The sequence below is a fragment of the Lissotriton vulgaris genome, chromosome 1_1 (assembly GCF_964263255.1).
Source record: "Lissotriton vulgaris chromosome 1_1, aLisVul1.2, whole genome shotgun sequence".
Lineage (NCBI taxonomy): Eukaryota > Metazoa > Chordata > Amphibia > Caudata > Salamandridae > Lissotriton > Lissotriton vulgaris.
Window position 1 is genome coordinate 464,436,410 of NC_141685.1, and position 22,935 is coordinate 464,459,344.

At 45.2% G+C, this 22,935-nt stretch overlaps 1 protein-coding gene across 5 annotated transcripts in view; it reads left to right on the forward strand.

Annotated features, from left to right (window-relative positions):
* The window catches only part of SGIP1 (SH3GL interacting endocytic adaptor 1), a 1,273,000-nt gene that overhangs the window by 584,326 nt on the left and 665,739 nt on the right, over positions 1–22,935 (forward strand). For all 5 annotated transcript variants that reach the window (XM_086953766.1, XM_086953786.1, XM_086953772.1 and 2 more), the window contains exon 7: positions 7,478–7,502. In XM_086953766.1, coding sequence (XP_086809892.1) covers positions 7,478–7,502 — 25 coding nt within the window. The remainder of the gene's footprint in view (positions 1–7,477; positions 7,503–22,935) is intronic.

A 22,935-nucleotide genomic window follows, 5' to 3' on the forward strand; every position in this document is an offset into this window, starting at 1 on the left:
TGATCACTGTGAGTGCGTTGTGATCCTGTGAGTGCGTTGTGATCGCTGTGAGTGCGTTGTGATCGCTGTGAGTGCGTTGTGATCGCTGTGAGTGCGTTGTGATCGCTGTGAGTGCGTTGTGATCGCTGTGAGTGCGTTGTGATCGCTGTGAGTGCGTTGTGATCGCTGTGAGTGCGTTGTGATCGCTGTGAGTGCGTTGTGATCGCTGTGAGTGCATTGTGATCGCTGTGAGTGCATGGTGATCACTATTAGTGCATGGTGATCACTATTAGTGCATGGTGATCAGTGTGAGTGCAGGGCGAGCGTGAAAGTGAAGTCGAGAATGAGAAGTGACTTGTCTGAATTCAGGGTGCATTTCCAGAAACTTGAAGCGTAGGGTTTCAGATAGAAGTTAAACTATTGCTATAATGGCATTAATCAGGGATCGAGGTTGGAGGAAATAAATAATGTGCCGATACAGATGATTATTTTTATGGCCCAGAAATAAGCAGCCACCTAAAGCTGTATGTTTAGCACTTATCTGTGAATACTTAGAACAGCAAATATAAATAGAAATCACTTTTAATTGTGTTCTAGGACTGCCTCAATGATCCATGATTGATAATTAAAGAGAAGAAAGACAGAAAAGTCACATAGCTAATTGATACATACTTTTTTATTTATAACTCTATTTAGTGTGAAGAGCAGGTCTCTGCGGGCTCTTTAAACAATACACGGCAGGCATTTTTCTTTTGGCTACCCAACTTTATATTTCTTTTCATTAAATGCATTCTCACACTACAGCAGTAAGTGTAAAAATACTAAGGTAAGGAATAGGCAGAGTAGGACCCAGGGGGTACTGGAACCATAAAAAAAATTAAGCCTAAGTAACCAGTTAACAAAGGCATGTAAATATGCAAATGGTCTTTAAAGACCTGTGAAAAGCTCAGGCGGCCAGAGATAAGATTCCATACACCTCCCAGCCGAGCCCCCAGCAGCGCGACCTGCACTGCAGCAGCCCGGGCTGAGATACACTATGGGGAAGGAGGGAGGCTGAAGCTCTGGGCTTGGGCAGAAGTGTGAAGGGAATGCGCGACCCCCTTCCTATTACTCCACGGCCCCCCTGGGGGTTGCGCCCCACAGTTTGAAGACCCCTGCTCTAACCCCATGTAGGAATGTTTAAGCCCAACTCGAATATAATTGTCATATGTCCTGATTCACAAGCCCCAGACAAGCTCCACAATATGCAGCAGCATATAACTGTGTAGGGCACTACCTCTTAAACGAGCTTACCTGAGCCTAGCATATAGTAATTCATGTGCACTTGGGAATATTGGTTAGCACAAGAAGAGGACACAAAATAACTAGTTTTTTGTGTCATAATAGGTTTGATTCCCTCTTCAGTCTAGATAATCAATCAGGGGTTTATAAAGCACAGCCACTCACCCATGAGGATCTCAAGGTGCTGATGAGGTAGGGGCTGCTGATCCTTCTGGGCATGGAGGTTCAGTCGAAGACCCGGGACTTCCTGAACTGGGTCAACGATGTGGATTGCCTAAGGTGGCTGAACGGGGTCTTCCAGGTCTTGATGGCGAGGTTAGAGAAGGATCTGCCTCCTGTTCTGGTTTTGTGGATCTGTGAGACTTTCGGTGCAGATTCTGTTACCACTCTGTGGACTAGAATTATTACAGGCCATACTTGACATTATAGCCGGTTAGCTAGAACATACATCTATAATCGGCTAGTACAGATTAGGGTTTTGAAACCTGATCTTCTACCACACCCGTCAAAGCATGAAAAGGAGGCCACCCCTCTGCGCACTAGTGTTATTGTAGTGCACTCTTAGCATTATAGCTAATCAGAGCAGACTTGGATTTTGAGCTCTACTGTTTTCCCCCACACACTGCAAAGTATGAACATAGGTGTATCTACTCTGAGGCCTTAATAGTATAATCACAAGCTGGGAGATGAGGAGCCAAGTAGGCAGAAAAGCAGGGTAGGACCCTTTATGAGTGTGACTACAGGGCGACCCCTTTTCCTCCAACTCCCGAGATACATAGTTCAACATCAATGGGTTGTACTCGAAAAAGAAAAAAACAAATAAAAGGGCAAGTGAACACATTGCCCTGATATGCACATAGATGCATGCACAAAATCGATACAAGTGAGACAGCTCGAAGAGCTTATGCACTAGAGAGGTGAGCCACATCAACCTGATGAAAGCCCCAGACCTATTAGGGCCATAGATTCGAGCTGTAACAAGTCAGTATAGGGTCATAGAACCATCATACTCTAATACCCTATAAATATTGTTAAGTTTAAATATCCCCACCTACTCCACAAATAAAGGGATACCTTGGAGAAAGTTGTGGTATTTGTAATCTTTAGACCCCCTGGTCTTTTCTTTCATGTGCTCCCTGGGAGATGGTTGAGCCCACCCTGACCTTTAGGTGTTAATGTGAACCTGATGATGAAGCATAACCCTATTAGAGTGTGTGAGGGTTCTATAAAGATAAAGTATTTCCTACCCCATCTCTAGGAACACAGTGGTATACTTAGGAAAAGCATTTCCCAGTACTCCATATTTAATACCTTTTAGTGGGATACTTTTCGTGTGCATCTCTTATATTGCAACCTTCGAGATGGTATGTGTGAAAGAGTCCTGGTTAGGTGATCCTTGTCATATTGAATTTTAGCATACATTTTTGTTTGTCCCAGTGCATGCTGCAGCCGGACATTCCCTCAGGCAGCTTAGTGACTGTAATTATCATTAAACGTCTCTGCTGACATATTCTACTAAAATCAAGAAATGACATTACAGTTGAATTAAGGTTTCATATTGGGTTCGCCCTTCTACTAGTATATTATTATTGCAGTCATTTTGGGACTACGATTTCCCCACGTTTGGTAGCATTATCTGAGTTTCTTGGTGAGCCATCTGCCATAAAATATGCTGTTTTTTCCCCTAAATTGGGTCATGACTATGGGTGATTCTAACACTAAACTGAAAAAAACTAGCTTGTGCTGAATTGTAATAGACTCCTGAAATAGATACATCATAGGGAGATATAGACAGAAGGAATACTCTTAGCTTATTTCTACAGTATTTCCTTGAGACATATGACATGCCTAGTAACTTGTGTAAATGTAAGTACCACCCGATTCACTGCACCTGTACAGGGAACTTATCTCAATCAGTCAATCAATATGTACTTGTAGAGCGCAGCTATTTACCCGTGAGGATATTCAGGCGTTGGGTTGCTGGGCTTAGTTGATAAGCCAAGTCTTGAGTCTCTTCCTGAAGTCTATCAGCGAGGGTGATGTTCTGAGGTGGTGAGGGAGGGGGGGTTCCAGTATTTGGCGGCACAGAAGGAGTGGCCTATTCCGTGGCTATAACGGATTCGTGGTGTCTGAGTGAGGGAGGCAGAGCGAAGGCTTCTGGATGGTTGGCAGAAATTCAGGCGGTGATTCATGTATGCTGATCCATGGCCGTGGAGGGCTTTGTAGGCGTGTGTCAGTAGTTTGAAATGGCATCTTTTCCGGACAGGGAGCCAAAGGTGGTTTCTCAGGTGTTTGGTAATGTGGGTCAGTTTGGGCAGGTTGAGTATCAGTCTGGCCGCTGAGTTCTGTATCGTCTGGAGCCTTCTCATGAGTTCAATGGTGGTTCCTGCATACACTGCATTGCCGTAGTCAAGCCAGCTGGTGATTAAGGCTTTTGTGGCTGTTGAAGCCATTTGAAGATTTTTCGGAGCATGTGGAGAGTGTACGCTGGTGGAGGAGACTGTGCTGATCTGTCGTTTCATGTAGAGTTTGCTGTCTAGGATCATGCTGAGGTTGCAGGCATGGTCTTTTTGTTTGGAAGTGGATCCCAGTTCAGCGGTCCACTAGGAGTCATTTTAGATGCAGGCATGGTTGCTAAAGATCAGCACTTCGATCTTGTCATTGTTCAGCTTCAGACAGTTGTCCTTCTATCCATTTGAGACATTCTGTATGTAGTTATAGAACATAGTCTTGGTGGTGGTGGGGCCTGATGAGAGCGAGAGGATGAGCTAGATATCGGCGCAGAATATACTGTTGAGATCGTGGTTTCTGACTGTTAGCTAGAGGTGGCAGGTAGGTGTTAAAAAGAGTGAGGCTGAGCGATGAACCTTAATGGATGCCGCATATGGTGCTTGTGGGTTCCGAGGTGAATTGAGGTTGGCTGATTCATTGTATTCGTACAGTAATGAATGATTCAATCCATTGGAGTGCATCGCCCGTGATCCTGATCTGGTGCTATCTCTTGATGAGTGTGTGGTGGAATAGAGTGTTGAAAGCTGCAGAGAGGTTGAGGAAGATCAGGGCCGCTGATTCTCTCCTGTCGAGGAGGGTGCCGATGTCGTCTTTGGCAGCGATCACGGTGGTCTCTGTGCTGTAGTTAGTGCAAAAGCTGGATTGCGGCGCAGCTAGCAAGTTGTTTCTTTCCAGGTGTTCAGTGAGCTTCTGGTTGATAGCCTTCTCCAGGATTTTGGCAGGGACAGGGAGCAGACAGATTTGGTTGTTAGTTTTGGAGTTTGCGTAGGTCTGCGGAGGATTGAATAAGGACAGTTCTGACTTGTGTGCGTTTCCATGTTTCGGGAAAGGTGGCTGTGGCGAGGGCTGTGTTGAAGAGGATGGTGAGTTGCTGGCTGATCTTGTCTCTCCCTAGGTTGAAGGGGCAGGGGGTCTCCTGAGTGGAGGCGTGCTCCTGAGTGGATGAAGTTCATGATGGCTGTGGTCTTCGGTGTGGTGAGCTACTCCAAGTAGCAGACTAACCGCATGGTCGAGGGTTGATAGTACATCTATCTCTAGGTTTCTGGATCAAGCTATACCTGATTTGTTGGTCTTAGCTGATTTTTGGAAGATTGGCACCATGATTGCTAATTCACTTATGACAACAGAAGGATATTCTAGGCCGAAGGTGGACACCTGCTTCAATGCGTCTTACAGAAAATCTGAACGGGAAGTGTGGCTGCTGTTAAAAGTTCTCTTAATGGGCCCAATTGGAGATCCGACTATAGACTATACATGTAGCAAAACATGAAGGTAGAATCTAATCATGGGAGTAGTTATCTGCTGCATTTAGGGTCAGAGTGTAGGCCCTTCAGGAACACTGTATAAGGGAGAAGACTTGATCACTTTATGAAAGTTTTATACCGGCGGAGCAATGGTTTCCCCATTTTAGTAAACTGTATGGTAACAGCGAGACAGGAGAACTTTGTAATTCTTATCTCCCTGGTGTAAAATGTACAGAGTTCTCTGTGGTAAGTACTGAAATACATTGGCACTCTTCCTGCCAATAAGAGCCTATGCCCCCAAGGGGTGGGATAGGGGGGGCTGTTGATCTGTGCAAGCACAGTCCCTATCTCTGGACCACTGGACTGGCCAGATTATTCAATGCAGTTTGCAACTCTGACCTTCTTTTCGAACACCGGGTATGACCCATATCCCTTTTTTAGTCTGGGAAGGATACTCTACAACAAACTACAGAAGTGCTCAGATAGTAGCTGGAGCCCTCTCCAGGGTGCAACTGGGATTCCAAAAACAACTAGAGAATAATGCCTAATTATATCTCCTCATTGGTGTGTGTGTGTGTGTGTGTGTGTGTGTGTATATATATATATATATATATATATATATATATATATATATATATATATATATATATATATATATATTCCAACACTATCAGCACAGTCTACGATGCTGAAAGTAGAGAGCACGCAGATATTCTTGCAAAAAGTGCTTTATTATATTCCCCCCCCCCCCCCCCCCCCCGCCCCGCCCCCCCCCCCTGCCTCCCGACAGACTCGTTTCGCCTCACGGCTTCGTCAGTATATATATATATATATTCCTATAGATCCATCTTGTATCATTGAACCTATAAACTGTGATACACCTTGATGATAGCAAGGCGTTATAAATAAGGTTGGCTTCCTTCTTTAAGTAACCACTGGGGGATTAAGAGTAATGTCCTGAGGTTGAAAGTGTGAGCGGAAAGTCACTTGTGATGGCATATTATTGTTCATTGGATCTTGAGAAGGAAAACGTCATGGAAACAGTTGCACCGGAGGGGAAAGAAAGCATCACTAAAATTGTGCCCCTAACTTCTTGCTCCCTGCCTCCCCTTCATGTTAATACTGGCTGTACACCCAAAGACTGCCTGTACCCCTTTCTCTACAAAATCTATGCCAGAAGAATCCACTCCCAAGTAGGTCACTTTTACCTCCCCTTAAAGTTTAATCTCAAAATCGTTTTTCCGGCCTCCTGAATCTGAACCTCAGTTTTTTATTTTCTCCATCTTTGGTCAGTCATGTACCTCACAATGCTTACTCCTGCTGAGAGGGAAACAAATGACTTCACAACTTCCGTTCCCAGTTCCATTAACACCTTTCCCCTTAGCCCCATTGAATTACCCCTACTTGCATCTTCAATTGCTGTATTGTGCTCATCATCTGCAGAACAGGCCTTCTGTTAACCTCTGAAATCCTGATCATTGCAAAAGCCCTCAACAGGGTGGACGTCTGCAATAATTAACTTCCTGGTCCTGCCGACTGCACCTGCCAACTCTTTGGCAATTACTCGTTTGCAATCCTACTGATTTCATCCTGAACAAATCGATCTGTATACTTCTTCCTCTAATCCCCATACCTTACAGACAAACCTATCTGTACCTCTATGGATGCTCCGTGGCATTACGGATTTAAAGCCCAACAATCCTTCAGAGACCAACTTTCGAACTTGGTAGTAAAAGCCGGACTAATAAATCAACATTGTGCAAGGCAATAGCAGCTTTCATTCACTTCCCTCAGACACACAAACAAGATAAAGCTGAAGCACTAATCTGCATTTTGCTACCCCTACAGCTGAATTAATTATTTTTGTGTGTGTGCAATACAGACGTATGATTCAATCCACCATTGTGATTGTTGAGCACTATTGGTAGAATCTAGTTGATGAAAATCATGTGTTTTTTAATCACTTGTTTTTCTGTGGCAGCAGTCTCCATCTGAGTTGTTCTGTGCACTAATCACCGAACCCACCTCCATGCAAGAGGGTTTCCTCAAGTCATTTATTTTTTGCCTTTAGAATTATGAAGTCTTGCTTCTAGTAGCAGGGACTTAATACAGAGGCCATCAGACAGCATTTTAAACGTCTGTGATGATTATTAAAAAAAAATTAAACCGCATGATTGGTTGAGTATGAAGCAATAGCACTTCTTCAATGACAAACTCCTTTTTCAAGTTAATGACTTGACCCGTTTGCATCTACCTAATGATTTCAAAGTTTTGTTTGGAACAGTATTGAAATAAAATGTAATAGTCTGTCACTGAATTTGTCAAGCTTTGAACATGTCTTGTCTTACTACTTGATGAAAAAGCGATTTAGATTTGCCAACTGGACATTTCTGAGTTTTTGAAAATTAAATTCAATTATCTTTTTCTTTGATTCTAACTGAAATTTGTGTTTTCAATTTTAGGCGACATTTAAAAGAAACGTATCCAGTAAGTATATGTATAATTTAAATGTTTTGAGAGCATCAAATAATGTTTTAACGGTGCAGTTGGACACACTGTCCTCTAGATTTGCATAGCTTTCTTGGTTTTGAGGAAAACTTATTTCATATTTTTGTGTTTTAAAGTAATCTCTTGCCATATTTGAACAGATAACCTACATAAATCCCAAAATAACACTCAGCACCCTATCCAAAACCCAAACATCTACCCCTACACACCTGCTCCAGCGCCTTGATTCCATCGCGGGGGATTGGACCGCCATACAAATCCACAAACCATGTAACCGCATACAATGCCATGGGCATGCTAACATGTAGTGATTACCTCAAGCTGAATGAGTTGGTTCAGAGTCAGATCGCTAAACTATAATCATACATGTTTAACTTATTAACCACAAGTACAGTTGCATAACCAAAATAAAGACTTCGTTTTTATTTCTACTATATAAAAATATAGTTAATTCTGACCAGAATTCTTTCGTAATTTTGTTTCGAAATTGTTCTTCAAGCCATCATTTACTGGTGGATGAAACAAACTAAAAACATTCATGTGACTAGTCCCAATATCAGACGAAACTAAACATATTTGCTTTCTCCTCGGTATAATGTTCATAGTGGAGCTTTTCGTTAGAGAAAGAATCCGCACTGCAGTAATGCACACAACAAAAACTGCAGCCGTTTAAGCCTTTTTCGATGCGTAAATTGTAAAAGGAATTTTGTGCATTCTTGTAGAAATATTGTTCAGGGATTTTTAACGTATCTGCTGATAATGAGCAATTTGCCATAGCTTACTGGAACAAATGTATATTTAGATGCAAGTGTTCAGTTGTCCTAATGTCATTTAGATTTTCCTTTGGTCGATCCGATTAGCGAATGGATAATGTATTACGGTTGAATGCTTGTCCTTGGTGAATGTAGAACAGATGTCTATTCTGTTTAGGAAAAGCAAAAGAGGTATTTGTTTGCGTGTATTTTAAATCAAAATGTAAGTTTGGTGTGTGTGGTGGATGTTGTTAGAACTGCACATGATGCAGATGTTTTAAGGTTATGCAACATGAAATTATAAACAAAGTATTTAGCATCGACTTAGTACCAAATGACATTCAAAAATATATTCAGTCAGTGTGGAAGGTATGGCTCATATGTGCTCTGGATGTAGTTGCCAGCGTATTTGTTTCTGCATCAGCTTATGCTATGTCCTCGATTTGGTAACACATTTTACGTTGTGCTCATATGCTGTTCGGAGAATTTTCACAGAACATTTGTTCGTTCGGACTTGCTGGATCATTTGATGTGCCCTTTTCCAATAGTATTACCAAGAAAGCACTAGGCACGACTGAAATGTAGAAGACTCCAGACCGTATCTAAGCAGTTCTTTCTTGAAAAAGAACTGAATAGTTTCATTGGATTTTTAAGTGCACCTAATAGTGTATTCTAGCTGGATATCAACATTTGGTAAAATGTGACTTAATTCTTCTCTATTCCAATTTTAATTTTATTTTAATAAATATAAGGATAAGGGTGTTTATGATATGACTTACAAAGTGTGTAATACTTTGGAATCCTTGGACAGTGTTCATCATGCTTCAGTTGTCCAAGGATATAAAAATGCACTAATTGTAGATTTGTTTGAGCCCCAGTATAGTTATGAATGACTTGCAGTATCACTAATTGATCGCTCCCCATTTGACTAATCTGCAGTTTGCACATGTAATAGTGTCACCACGTTTCACATATATTGATCTGAATGGGCAAAAGTCAGAATGTGTTCCATTTAATTCAGAAATGCCATGGAAACGTTTCTGAAGCACAGAAAAAAATCTTTGAACATAATTATACTAAGGTGCAAGGAAAGATGTCTTGGGCAATCTTGAATTCCTTTTATGGTCTGTGTAAATATGTGCTCGTTTTGTAAATATAATGATATAATAACTATCCGCCCGATTCATGAAGCTAAATAGCGCTCGCAAAGGGCCAGATTCTGCGAATCTGGCCCTTAGCGAGTGCGATTTTTGCATTTGGGATTCATCATCCCAAATGCAAAAATCGCTATTTGCGATATCGCATATTTGCGAGGAATTAGAGATTCCTTAAATGCAATTCATGAACCAATTTTAAATTGTGAATTTGCAATATTTGGTCGCTATTTACCACGAAGTCTGACATCGTGGAAAATATCTAAAAAGTAGAAAAAAGCACTTTAGTGCCTTTTTCCCTGTTGCATGTTACACACACACATGTCCTTTGGACATGTGTGTGCGCAACACCTGTGTAAAATTGCATTTCAGGGGTGCTACAGGGTGTCCTTTGGACACCCCTGGCACCCTTGAAATCGCTATCTTATTTGCGATTAGCTAATTGCTAATCGCAAATAAGGAATACTCCCCATTCCCCATGCAAATAAGGAATACTCCCCATTCATTCATATGGGCCTTTAGGCCCCTAGGAATGAATGGGGAGTTATTCCTTATTTGCGATTAGCAATTTGCTAATCGCAAATAAGGAATGTGTAGGAATCGCAATTTATTTTGCGATTCCTACATGAATCCCATTTTGCGAGTCTGTAATAGCGATTCCTTATGAATCGCTATTAAAGACTCGCAAAACGGGTCTTTGATGGATCTACCTGAATATCTATATGAGTGGCGCCTGCTTTTTGAAAAATCTGTTCAAGATCCTTTTCAAAATGGCACGGGGTGTCTGGAAAGACAGATGAGTTTTCCTTTGCTACCTGTTGCCAGCTTTTTATGTTGTTGGGCATCATTGTGATAAAAACGGTTGTGGCATGCATGTGGAAGAGAAGGAGAGAACACCTCAAACTTTGGGATAGATCGAGCAGATGAACAATAATACCCTCAATCAGCTTTTGTATAGCGCAGCACTGTCACACCTAGGGGTATCAGTGCACTGAGGGAGCAGTGTCTCTGTCGAAAAGCCAGGTCTTAAGTTTCTTCCTGAAGTCTGCCAGGGTCGGTGCTGTTCAGAGATGGAAGGGCAGTTGTTACAGATCTTGGCAGCGATGTAGGAGAATAATCGGCTCATTGTGACTGCTAAGGATCCGGAGTGTGTGTGTGTGCGAGGATGAGTGAGGCGGACACAGTTGTCTTGTGGGCATGGGGAAGTTGGTCCTTGAAGGATGGTCCTAGATCCTGTTGGCTTTGTATGTGTACATGAGAAACTTGAACTGATATCTTCTGGATGGGGGGGGACCAGTGGAGGTTTCTGGAGGGAGGCGGATCTGTTTGGGGAGTTCCAGGAAATTTTGAGGAGCTGGGTGGAAATTCTGGTACAGAGTGCGTTGCTATAGTTGAGATGGCTGGTGACGAGGGCCTGTGTGACTGTCTTTCTGGTGTTGATTGGGATCCATCTGAAGATTCTACGGAGAATGTGAAGGGTGTGGAAGCAGGAGGAAGCAAATGCGTTGACTTGTCATTTTATGGTCAGTTGTCTATATAGGATGATGAGCTTGTGTGCATGGTTTGTGGTGTGGGTGACTCCGAGTTCTGCAGTCTGTCAGCTTTGGTGTCATGCGTAGGTGTTCTTGATGAAGTTCAGTACTTCTGTTTTTTTGGATTTGAGTTTGACACCGCTGTCTCTAATCCATTTGGCTATGTTGGCGTTGCAGACGTTGGTTTTGGCGTTAGAGAGATCTTCGGTGTGCGAGAGGATTAGTTGAATGTCATCAGCGTATTAGATTATGTTGAGTCCGTGAGATCTGACGACTTCTACGAGGGGTGTCATGTAGATGTTGAACAGGGTGGAGCTGAGAGATTATCATTGGGGTAATCCATGTGATGTCCTTGGGTGCGTAGGTGAAGGTAGGCAGTGGATGCTCTGTCGTCCTGTAAGGAAAAATGCGATCAACTTGAGGGTGTTTTGCTGTATGCAACATTGTGTAGTCTGTTGATTAGGGCGTAGTGGGAGATGATGTCGAGCATAGCAGAGAGGTAGAGGAGGATTAAGGCCACAGTTTCTCAGCAGTCAAGGAGAGTTCTGTCGTCTGTGGCAGCAATCGCGCGGTCTCAGTGTGTGTTTGGCATGGAATCCTGATAGTAAGGCATCGAGTAGGTGGTTTCGTCCTTGGTATTCTGTGAACTGGTGATTAGCTGGGTAGGGGAGCAGGAACCAGTCGGTAATTTTTGATGTGGGGTCGGCGGAGGGCTTCTTCAGAAGAGTCGGACCTCTGCATTTTTGCATCCATCTGGGTATTTTGCTGTTGAGATGGATGTGTTGATGAGGCAGGTGAGTTATGTGCTGATTCGGTTGGTTCCAAGGTTGAAAAGATGTTTGGGGCAGGGGTCGGTGGGGGCCTTGGGTGTATAGATGGACGACATGATGGTTGAGGTGGTCTGAGTGGTGATCGGAGACCAGGTGGTTATTGTTCGCTGGTTGATTGACCTTGTCAAGACTGAGAGTGGTGGGTTGAGGGTCGAAGTTGTTGTAGATGGTGGCAGTCTTCCTGTAAAAGTAGTCTGAGAGGGGTCATGGAGTTCTTAGGGAGGGTTGGATGGTGTTTTCTGTGGCTGTTAGGTAGGAGAATTCCTGGACAATTTTGAAGTTTTTCTTCGTGTGGTTGGCCACGGTGTTGATACAGTCAGTGATGGCTGCTCTTTTAGCTTTCTTGATGCACTTGTGGTATATACCAGCTGGCTTGTTTTGAGGTTTTGTTGCTTTTTGCTGGTTTCATCGGGGTGAATGTTGACGCATTTGTTGATTCAGGTGGAGAAGTTTTCGATTGCTTGATTAAGATCTCCTGATGTTTTGGATTCAGTGGTGCTGAGGGCCAATGTCTATTGAGTCTGTTAATTTGCCCCAGCTGTGGTGGGTGGCTAAGTGATGCTTGGCTGAGGTATGCTTAGCATCAGAGATGGTAAAGTGAACAATAGTGTGATCAGTCCAAGTGAGTTCTGTGATGTGGGTTAATTTGATTCTGTCGCTGGAGGTAACAATGGTTTAGAGTGTATGTGTGTGTGTCTGTTTTATTGCTTAGGTTCAGTGACTAGTTGGGTGAGTCCAATGTTGATGAGGTTCTCTAGGAGGGAGGTTGAGTTGGCGTAGTTGGGGTTGTGGGATTTGACGTGAAAATTGGGGTCGCCAAGCAGTAGATAGTGGTGGGAATTAATGGTACGGCAGGCGATGAGGTTGAAGATAGCTTTGCAGAAGTCAGGTCAGGGTCCGGGGGACAGGGTGTCAGTAAGCGAGGGTGCCTCTTACCGTGGACTTAGAGATGTTCTGTAGTTGGAAGTTGAGTTGTTTCATGAGAGGCGTTCGATCGTCGTTGGTGAAGGTGCGTTGGATCGTTTTCTTGAAGACGATGGCGATGTTCCCCAGGGGTGGGGGAGGCTTGTCTGTAAGCAAGTGTGCCTCTTCGCGTTGGTCTGTAGTTTGAAGTTGCAGTGAGGCATTGGGTCGTCGTCGTTGATGACGGTGCAGTGGATGGTTTCCTTGAAGATGATACTCCTGCGGTGTATGTTGGTGCATTCTCAGTGTATCATCTTGTAGCCGTCGGCAGTGGCGGTGTCAGGGATTGAGATGGGATTGAACCACGTTTTGGTGATGAAGGCCAGGTCATGGGAGAGTGTGGTGATTGTGTCCCGCATTTCAGTCGCGTGCTTGTAGGGGGAGCAAGCATTGTGCAAGATGAAGTGGAACAGTTCCAGGTGGTTCGTGCTCTTGAGTGGGCAGGTGGTCCTATGTAGCAGGAGAAGTGGCAGTGGTGGCAGGTGAAGGGTCCTGTGGTAGACAGCTTAGAGGACGTGAAGCAGCTGTTGCGGCAGATGGTGGAAGAACATGAGGCACTGGCGCTGGGCACAGTCCAGGCACGGAGGGGCGTAGAAGGACATGCCTTTGGCTTGCCAGTGGTGCTGCCACTAAGTGCATCCTCAGTAAGCAGCCCTGGAAGGTGGGAAGGGCTAGCGAGAGGGTGAGGAGCGTGTTTCGCGATAGGGTTTGGAGAAAACGGCGGGAATGGATGGGGGAGTGGGGACCATACCGCACAGAGAAAAAACTTTGAGTGGGTCATGTTTCTGTTCCTCAGCAACACTATTTAAAGGCATGTTGCACATATTATGTATGCTATGCTGTATCTTCTGCGTAGTAGTTGAAAATAAGAACGAAAACATATTAAATAGACTTTGTATGAATGGGCTAGTTCTTTTACTTGTAAAATGAATGTAGAATGGAAATGTGAGTCAGTAAGAAGGAATCCTGATTGAAATAACGAATTGGAACGATTTGAAGTGAACTCAGTCACAGTCACATTTTATCCACTGGTTGGGAGCGTTAGGACTTGACACTGGTTTCAAACCAGTACCCAGTGCCAGCCTATGGGTGGATGGGAACTCCTGGCAACTCGCTAACCCGTGAGATAAAATTTCCCAAGGGTGCCCCAATCCACTTGTATAGCACTTGTATATTTTACTGTATACTATCACACAGTTCCCCTCTATACCAAAAACACAATATGGCGGAACCTTTCTTCCCTCATGCAGAGCTCTGGGCACACCCCTGAGATTTGTGTAAGAAAATGAGAACTCCTTTTGGAAACCAGTTCTATAACAAGTTTCACACCATTGGGATTGATGCCACTTTTACTACTTTGACAATGGCAGCAGTAGGCCTAGGTGTGAGTTACATCTGCATTTGACAAAGGATGCCCCTTTTAAGCTTGTGCAGTTGGTGGGCACAACCTTGAGGGTTACATTTTAAGTACCAGGCACTCTGCCCTACGGGCCTTTAGGACCCATCTTAGAGGTAACTTATTGGTACTAAAAAGGAAGGGTCCAGCCTAGTAAAGAGTTTACTTTTCCAGGTCGAATTTCCAGTTTTAAAACTGCACACTCACGCTGCAGAGGTAAGCCTTGAAGGCATGGTTTGTATTGTCACTTTCGTGGTGGCACAGTAGGTTCTGGAGTCCAGTAGCGACATTTAACTTATAGCCCAGAGTATACTTAGTGCTATGTATTAGGGACTTATAGGTAAGTGAAATCTGCCAGTTATGTTTTTTAATAATTTAGTGGCTTTTTAAGGGGACAGAGCATATGCACTGAGGTATGGTTAATGTCCCAGTGTAGAGTCCAAAAACAAGCATTCATTAATTTAAAAAGAAAAATGGTAGTGATCATGCAAAAAGAAGCATTTGCTTACACTTGGTCTTTTGTATCCTAAAATAAAAGATGAGCTGGATGTCTTCAGTTTTCACTACTCGCTCACAGACAACTTTTAACTACTTGATGAAAAATATCTTGTGGACCATGCCAAACTCTTAGTGCGCTTTGTGACATTGCATTGAGTCTGACTAGAACAACAAAATCGTAGACAACAGGAGAGAAGATGGAGGTTTAACTATGATACTCAAGAAAAGGAAATCTCTAACCACTCTCTGGCCAAATATAAAAATCTGCTAGCCAAAAAAAAACAAGCTATTTTAAAGCTCAAATAGAAGTCTAATAATTCACCTAGGGAACCCTTTAAAGTTATGAACAAATCCACTAACGTCTCTGCAGCCAAAAGTATGTACCAGCAGTCAAACCTCCTGCGACGATATCGCCGGTTATTCGGTTATTTTAGGAATAAGGTGGAACATATTTACAATATGTTCAGTGCTCCAGGGAATCATTACCCTATGTTGCAGCAAACTTTAGTAAATAAGGCCTCCCTCGCTGACAAGACCAGTTCAGTTTCTATAACTCAGGTTGAACATCTTATTCTGACTACTAAAACAGGAACCCTCAGCGATCCATTCTCTTCTTTGGTGCTCAAACAAATAAATGAGCAATAGCAAAATGCCTAGTCAGCATCTTCAACGCCATGTTTTTATTGGTTATCTTTCTCACAGCTTTGAAAAAGGCCTTCATTGTTCCTCTTCTAAAAAAAAAAAAAAGAAAAAGGCTAACTTTGACCCCTATACTCCGTCTAACTACAGACCTATCTCTAAACTTCCTTTCCCGGCCAAGACCATTGAAAACAATCATGAATTCCTAACTCTCACAATTCATGAAGGAACATAATTTGTAAGATCGAACCAAATTTAGCTTTAAGTCGGAACACAGCACTGAGACGGCATTGGTCAAAGACTGCCATAAAACTGTTGTTGACGTCAGAGCAAAGGCAGCTCTGATCCTGTTGGACCCATCCGCGGCCTTTGATACAGTAGACCATTCAACACTATGCCTTCTTCTTGAGACTATGGGTATTAAAGGAGCAGCCTTAGACCTACTTAGATCATTCCTAAAAAATAGGGAAAAAACTGTGACGCTAAATACGTTCAGTTCAAAAACATTTTCTCTTCCGTGTGGAGTGCAGCAGGGGTCTTCACTAAGCCCCTCTCTATTCAACCTATATGTGGCAGATCTTGCCCCGCTGATTCAATCTTTTAGTCTCTCTCTCAGGTCTCATGCAGATGACACACAAATTGTGGTCTCAGCTGCAAATAAGACTAATAATACGAGTTGTCAGCTTCTCATTTGCATGAAAGAAATCTGCACCTGGATAGGAAGCATTTTCTTAAGCTAAATTCAGAGAAGACTGAAGTGATGTTCTTTAAAAAGAATCCCTTCTTTTGGACTCCTGAGTGTTGGCCTCCTTTGATGGGCCCGTTCCAACTCCTTCTTCCAAGGTTTCAGTAAGCAAGTTAATTCGATCATATCCACTTCATGTAATACACTAAGAATCATGAGAAAGATTCTTCCTTATATTCCAATCAACGCCAGAAAAACAGTTCTCTCCTCCCGAATTTTATTCAAAATAGACTACTGTAACAGCCTTTACATCAGTCTGCAGCAACAATACCTAAATAAATTACAGGTTTTGCAGAACTCGGCTGCCAGAGTCCTGCTCAATCTTCTAAAACATCAGTCTGTATCCCAGTCCATTAAAGAATTACACTGTTGTCCGTGAGCAACTGCATCAAATTCAAAACTCTGTCTTAGCTTTGCAGCCGTACACGTAATAGGTCCAGAATTTCTGAGAAATACCATCTCATGGCACATACCTACCTGGAACATTGGATCTCTGGGCATCTTTACAGTCACTCCATCTAGATTTAAGAAAACTAGATGGGGAGGCGGAGGCTTCCACACAGGAGCCACAAGACTGTGAAACAATCTTCCCCCTCCATATTAGATCAGCATCCTTGCTGCTAGCTTTTAGAAAGTTTCTCTAACCCTGGCTTTTTAACTTGTAATCTGCCTCCTACAACATACCCGCATACTTTGCCTATCTATTAGCCCCAAGACGCCCTCTGGTATAAGTTGCGCTGTATATATTCATTTAACATAACATAACCATTATTTGGCTTTCTGGTCATTTGGTTACTTTTTCTTCAATGGCTTTGTGTTTCACCTTCCCTGGGGTATAGCTTTTTTACCATCCTTTTGGTTGGATGATTTGTATTCTTCCACTGCTCATATTCAGTAAACTATTGTTTTCTTTTTCATTCAGCACTCCATGAGCGTGCATGTGTTTTCTTGCTCTGTGCCTTATACATTAAGTTTAACAGCCCTGCTCCTGAACTCCACTAGTAGAGCCGACATCCAGGCCTGCTCCTCACTAGCTGAGTTCCACACAGCTGGAGCGGTGTCTGCCCAGCCAAAAGGATTTTACTACAGCATGCAATGCAATCTTCAGTCACCAACTCCATCTGGAGCGCCTTCAGGAACCATGGAGCTGCAAAGTGCCCCAGGTGGGTGACTGGCGGAGGGTTTACTCCGGACGCCAGTCAAGGAGGTTGGACAGCAAACAGACAATCATTTCTTACTCTGTGTCGATGCCGCTCAACCTCAATACCTGCGCCATCAAGAACGTACTAGCTTCTGTTTTTTCCACCTTTGGACAGGCCCTTTATTCGGGAGGAGGACAATTAGGAAGAAGGGTATGGCCCTTTTGTGGTGCACCATGAACAGGAATAAAACTATTATAAGGAGATGGGCATCATCAGTGGCCTGGATACCTCTGCAGGCTCTTGCATGCCTTTCCGTCTGGGTCTTGATTCAGAGGAATGTGCAACCTTTGCCATTGTTATGTACAGGGCAGCTGAGGTCCTGGACGTACACCTGCCAGCTTTCAAGGTTTTGACCAATGTCTTAACTAATATTCTTCACTCAGGAGTGCGCTCTGCACAACCTCTGCCTACCTTCAATGAGGCCCTCCCTGGGACCAGTGCTACACACTGCACAGGAGCTTCCTTGCACTGCATATTTACCCATTTGCACCGTCCAGGGGACCCAGCTTTCCTCTCCCAGCACCCAGCCTCTGAGAGCCTGGTGCTTTAGGCCCTCGCATTCAATGAAACCAAATGTTACCTTCTACCCTATCAGATTGGGAACCCAAGGGACTGGATACTTTTTTAAAGCTAATTTTCTCATCTGCCAGCTTGGCCTTGAGGTCTGTGAACATGGCATGCCTCTTGGACTGATACTCCTGTTCACATGCCTCTTGGACTGATACTCCCATGCTCTGTGGAAGTTGTTTGCGCAGCTGCTACCCATGCTCCCTGGAGAGGGCTGCACCATCCTCACCCTTGCTGGGTGGTTTGCCTAAGTAAAGTTTGCTATTAGGTGTGGACTGGCCACCACGGACTCCTAGGCAGGGCCTTTGCCTCCAAGGTGGCACTTCACTGCCTCGCCTGGTTATGGTTTACTGGATTTTAAGGTGATATTTAGGCATCCCTCCTTGCCATGTCATTCAATGGCATATAGCCAATACAGTGCGCGAGCGGTTTCAGGAGAGCGGAGTCCTTGCCAAGTCCCTGAGTGTCTCCATTCCTTCCTGTTTACAGCGGCAGTTCTTACACCTCTTCCATGGCCGGAGCACCAATGGGTGTCTGCAATACCAGCCATACAGCCCAGTAGGCTGTTAAGTCTTTCATGACCGGGGTTGAGGATACACGAAAAGATACAGGGTCATACCTAGCTTGCTTCCCAGACCCCTGCTTTCTAGCTGCTGCAGCCTCCAAGCTCCTTTATCAGGCCCTCCACTCCAAACTCTCTTCCTGTTGACTGCAGAATCTGACACCACCTGCCTCAATGGAGTAACATAACCAACAACAAGTGGGTGCTCCAAATTGTGGGTTATTCCCGTCCATTCCTGGAAACTCCTCCACCTTTACCACCATCCGGAAAACAGCTGATGGAGGACCATGTCTCCTTGCTTTGTCAAGAAGTGTAGGTTTTGCTTGCCAAAGGAGACATCCAGAGGGTTCTAGTTCCAGAGATAGGGTCTGTTTTCTATTCCTGCTACTTCCTAGTGCTGACAAAGAATGGAGGCCGTTGTCCCATTCTAGAACTGCACCCTCTCATTGCCTTTCTGCGGACAGAGAAAATCAAGATGCTCGCTCAGGTTGCCTCTGCCCTATATTCTGGAGACTGGATGGTAATGTTGGAGCTAGAGGACGCTACTTCCAAATCCCCATCCTGCAGGCTCACATGTGTTGCGTTCGATTTACAGCATTTCCAGCGCGCTCTGCTCTCCTTCTTCCTTACCAATGCCCCTAGAGGGTTCACAAACGTGATGGTGGTTGTTGCAGCACATTCTCAAGGGAAGGTGGGGGTCCCAGTCTTCCCCTACCTCAACGACTGGCTGCTGCCAGGCAGTTGTCACCTACATCCAGAGTCTGGCGAATCTTTTGCACTCGCTGGGGTTTACTATCAACATGACAAAGTCACACCTGCCTCCATTTTAGATGCTTCTTTTCATTGAGCCAGTCTGGGTACACTGTAGTTCCGCACCTATCCTGCACAGTGGAAAGAGCAGGATATTTGGACTCTGTTTCTGATCTTTCAGACTCCATCCTGGATTTTGGTGAGACTGATTCTGAGGCTTCTGGGTTGGATAGCCTCCTTCATCCTAATGGTGAAGCATACCTGATTAATATGCCGGTTCTGCAGTGGGATATGAGATCTGATTTCCCAGTGGGCACGACACCAGGGGAATCGCTCCGACCTGATCCAGATTTTCAAGGAGATAGTGGTGGCTGAGATACTGCAATTGTGTCAGTAGAAGACCCCTCTCTCTTCCTCACCCAGACCTTGCAGTTTTGACTGATGCATCACTTATGGTTTGTGACAGCCACCTGGGAGGGATGGAAATTGGAGGACTCTCGTCTATGGCAGATTCCCAGATCCACATCAGTCTTCTGGAGCGGAGATCTGTCAGCTTGGCATTGAAAACCTTCCTGCTAAGACTGTATATGCCTGGCTTTGGGATATGTTTGTGTCTTGGTGTTTCCAATGTCATGCGGACCCCATTGCTGCATTGCTGTTGTTGCTTTTTTATCTTGCGCCCTGCGAGACACTGCCCTGGACAACGGTAAAGGTTACTTGTTGGCCATTTTGGCCTTACTGCGTTTGCCAGATCAACCCTCCCTGTTCAACTTACCAGCTGTGACTTGTTTCCTGAAAGGTTTGCAACATTCTTTCCTTCCTCCCCTCTTTGTAATGTCCCAGTGGGACCCCAATCTGGTCCTTTTAAATTTCTCATGAGTTCTCCCTTTGAACTCCTCAACCAACAGCTGTTCCCTATGTATCAAGACAGTCTTCCTAGTGGCCAGTACATTGGCCAGGAGGGTCAGCGTGCTTCCAGCTCTGTCAGTTCACCTTCCATACACCAACCTCTTACTTGCCAAAAGTAATCGCCTCCTTTCATGTCGGTCTGAGCATCACACTGCCTACAATTACTTGTAGGCAGTGTGATGCTCAGACCGACATGAAAGGAGGCGTTTAAGACACTTGCGTGTCTTAATCACCTTGACCCAAAGAGAGCTCTATCTTTCTACATCAACCGTAACATAGAACGTTATTTTGTACCTTCATCTGTGATTGTGGCGTGGAAATAGTTGAGAAAGAACGGATGTTCGCTCACCATGGTGGCTTATATATGGATTATGGATACCACAATGTCCTTTCCAACACGAATAATGTCGAAGTGGAGCCCGTAGGCGTACAGAGGGACTGCTCCAGTTTTCCATATCCAGTGTGAATCCTGGGGAATATTCAGAGGTGAGGAATCTGTGATTAGATAGTCTCTAGCAGGAAAAGCATTACCAAAGGCAAGTAACTTGTTCATGAAATCGCAAGGATAACATGCAAGCCTAAGTTTTGTAGTCTGAGCTTAAGCAAAATTGTGTGGTATAAATTCAATTGAATGATTTATTTATTGGAAGACAAAGATACAAGCAGAATTCTGAGACGCAGGGTATTGGTGCACTTGACGTCGTCGATTAATGGATTGAGCAGCTTCAATGAGAATTCAATGAGAATTGCTTTTTATAGTTGCTTGGGATAGCGATAGTGTTTTCAGCTTTACCTAATGAAACAATGTGAATTATGTGTAAGAGTTCTAGGCAATGAGTAGCTCTTGTTTAAATGGGGTCAGATTTAGAAATGACAGGAAATGGCATGCACATCAAGACTACTGCCTAGTGATACAGTATAACATTGCTGATCTAAGTAAATAAAAGCAGTAAGTAACTCGGGTGTAGTAGAACATTGTTCCTCCTTATGATAATTTATAGGATGACTTTATGGGAAATACTATCCCAAGTCTTGTTAGCAAGAAGCGATCCAGCTTTAATCCCCATGCTGATCCTGAAAGTATCAAGTGAATTGAAGTTGTTGGGCTGTGACTTTATCATGATGAGATTAAATCTGTGATCGAATATGAACAAGATCTCTCTTCAATTAAACTGATGTTGTGGATGTTTGAGACACATTGACCTGAAAGAAACCGGTAAGTGTTAGATTCCTTACCTCAGAATATCCCCAGGCGTCAGACTGGATCCGGAAAGTTTTGCGTGTCGGTAGGCGTCATTTGCGGCTCCGCATTCGTCAGCGTCGTGGTCATGGGATGATGTAGTTGGAGTACTTAGACGCCGCCCTCGTGCGCTAATGTTAGTTCTTCTTTTTTCCGCGCCAGCAAGCGCAGACCGGGAAGAACAGTACTCCGTAGTCACTTTTTGACTAACTTTTTTCGCTCTATTTTGGATCTTCTCGAGTCGTTTATTGACTCCGGTGCCGGTAGGGATGCCCGGGTTCAAGCCCTGTGACGACTGTAGCCGACTGATGTCAGTTACCGACCCCCACCGTCTGTTCCTTTATTGCCTCGGGCCGACCATGATGACTAGTCGTACCCCGACTGCCGGGCCTTGACGTCGAAAGCTAGGCTAAGCGACTCTAGATTCGGCAGTTGGCCCCGCGCCGCTTGACGTCCTGGTCCAGGAGGAGGTTTGAGGGACTGGTCGCGGGACCACAGTCATCACAGCTCGGCGAGTCGACACCACTCGTCGGGTTCAAAGTCCTCAGGTAAGTTAAGGACAAGAAGACGAAGAAGCGACATCGCTCTTCTGACTCCCCCCGACGCTCTCGCGCTGCATCCTTCCACACCCGCCGGTCCCTGGGCTGAACGTGACGCCGCAGGGAATCAGTGCCTTCCTCGCGACCATGAGGTCGCGCTTCCCTCCGTCTGGTCCAGTCTAGGTGCCTTCGGTCACCGCAGACCCATCTGGGAGCCGAAGCGGGCCGGCGGCTTCGGCCCCGGCGGGTGCTTCGGCCCCGGAGCCGTTGGCGACTTCGGTCCCGACGCCGCAGGGCTCCCCAGGATATAGGCCTGGATCCGTGTGACGCCAGTCGACCTTACGACCCCTCTGCCGGCGTCGTCACCAAGGGTGTCGCCCCCGGCACCGTCCCTGGGCGTCGTCGTCCCCGATCCCCACCCCGGTCCGAATCCGGTGTCGGACCGGCGCCGTCTTCGACGCCGATAGGTGAGCCCTTCACCAAAGATCCAGCTCCATTTTTTCCTGACCTTCAAGAGATGGAGGACGAGGGGGATTGGGAGGGGTCTGAGGACCCTCTGGCACTGCAGTGCCAGTTGAGTCAGGACTGGACGGACGAACTTGGGGAGGCCAGTGGTCTGGACACTTCGCCTGACACTGGTTTTGTCTCCCCTCCTACCGTGGCTAAAGAGGAGGGGGCTGCGTACAGCGTGGTGTTGACTCTGGCAGCCAAGGCCTTGACTCTTGAGCTCCCAGTCGCGGCCGTGAGGACTAACCTCCTCACTGAGGTACTCAAACAGCAGGCAAGCTCCTCGGAGCCTCTCCCGCCGTTCAATGAGGCCCTCACTGACGTTCTGTTGGGCACCTGGTCCAAACCCTCCACAGGCCTCCCTGTGGATCGGAACGGGCCCGGCGCCACCACCCAGCTCCGGGCGACCCCACTTTCCTGTCGGTTCACCCCACCCCTTAGAGCCTGGTGATCCAGGCCTTTACTTCCCAGGCTGCATTCCCGACCCCCCCCTCCGGATCGGGAATCCAAAAAGTATGCCGACAAGGCGGACAGCGCGCTGAAACGTTTTAAGGACTCCAGGGCTACGGCCAAGTCCTTGGGCCTCGGCCAACGCCAGCAGACTTCCGCCTTTCGTGGTCAAGGAAG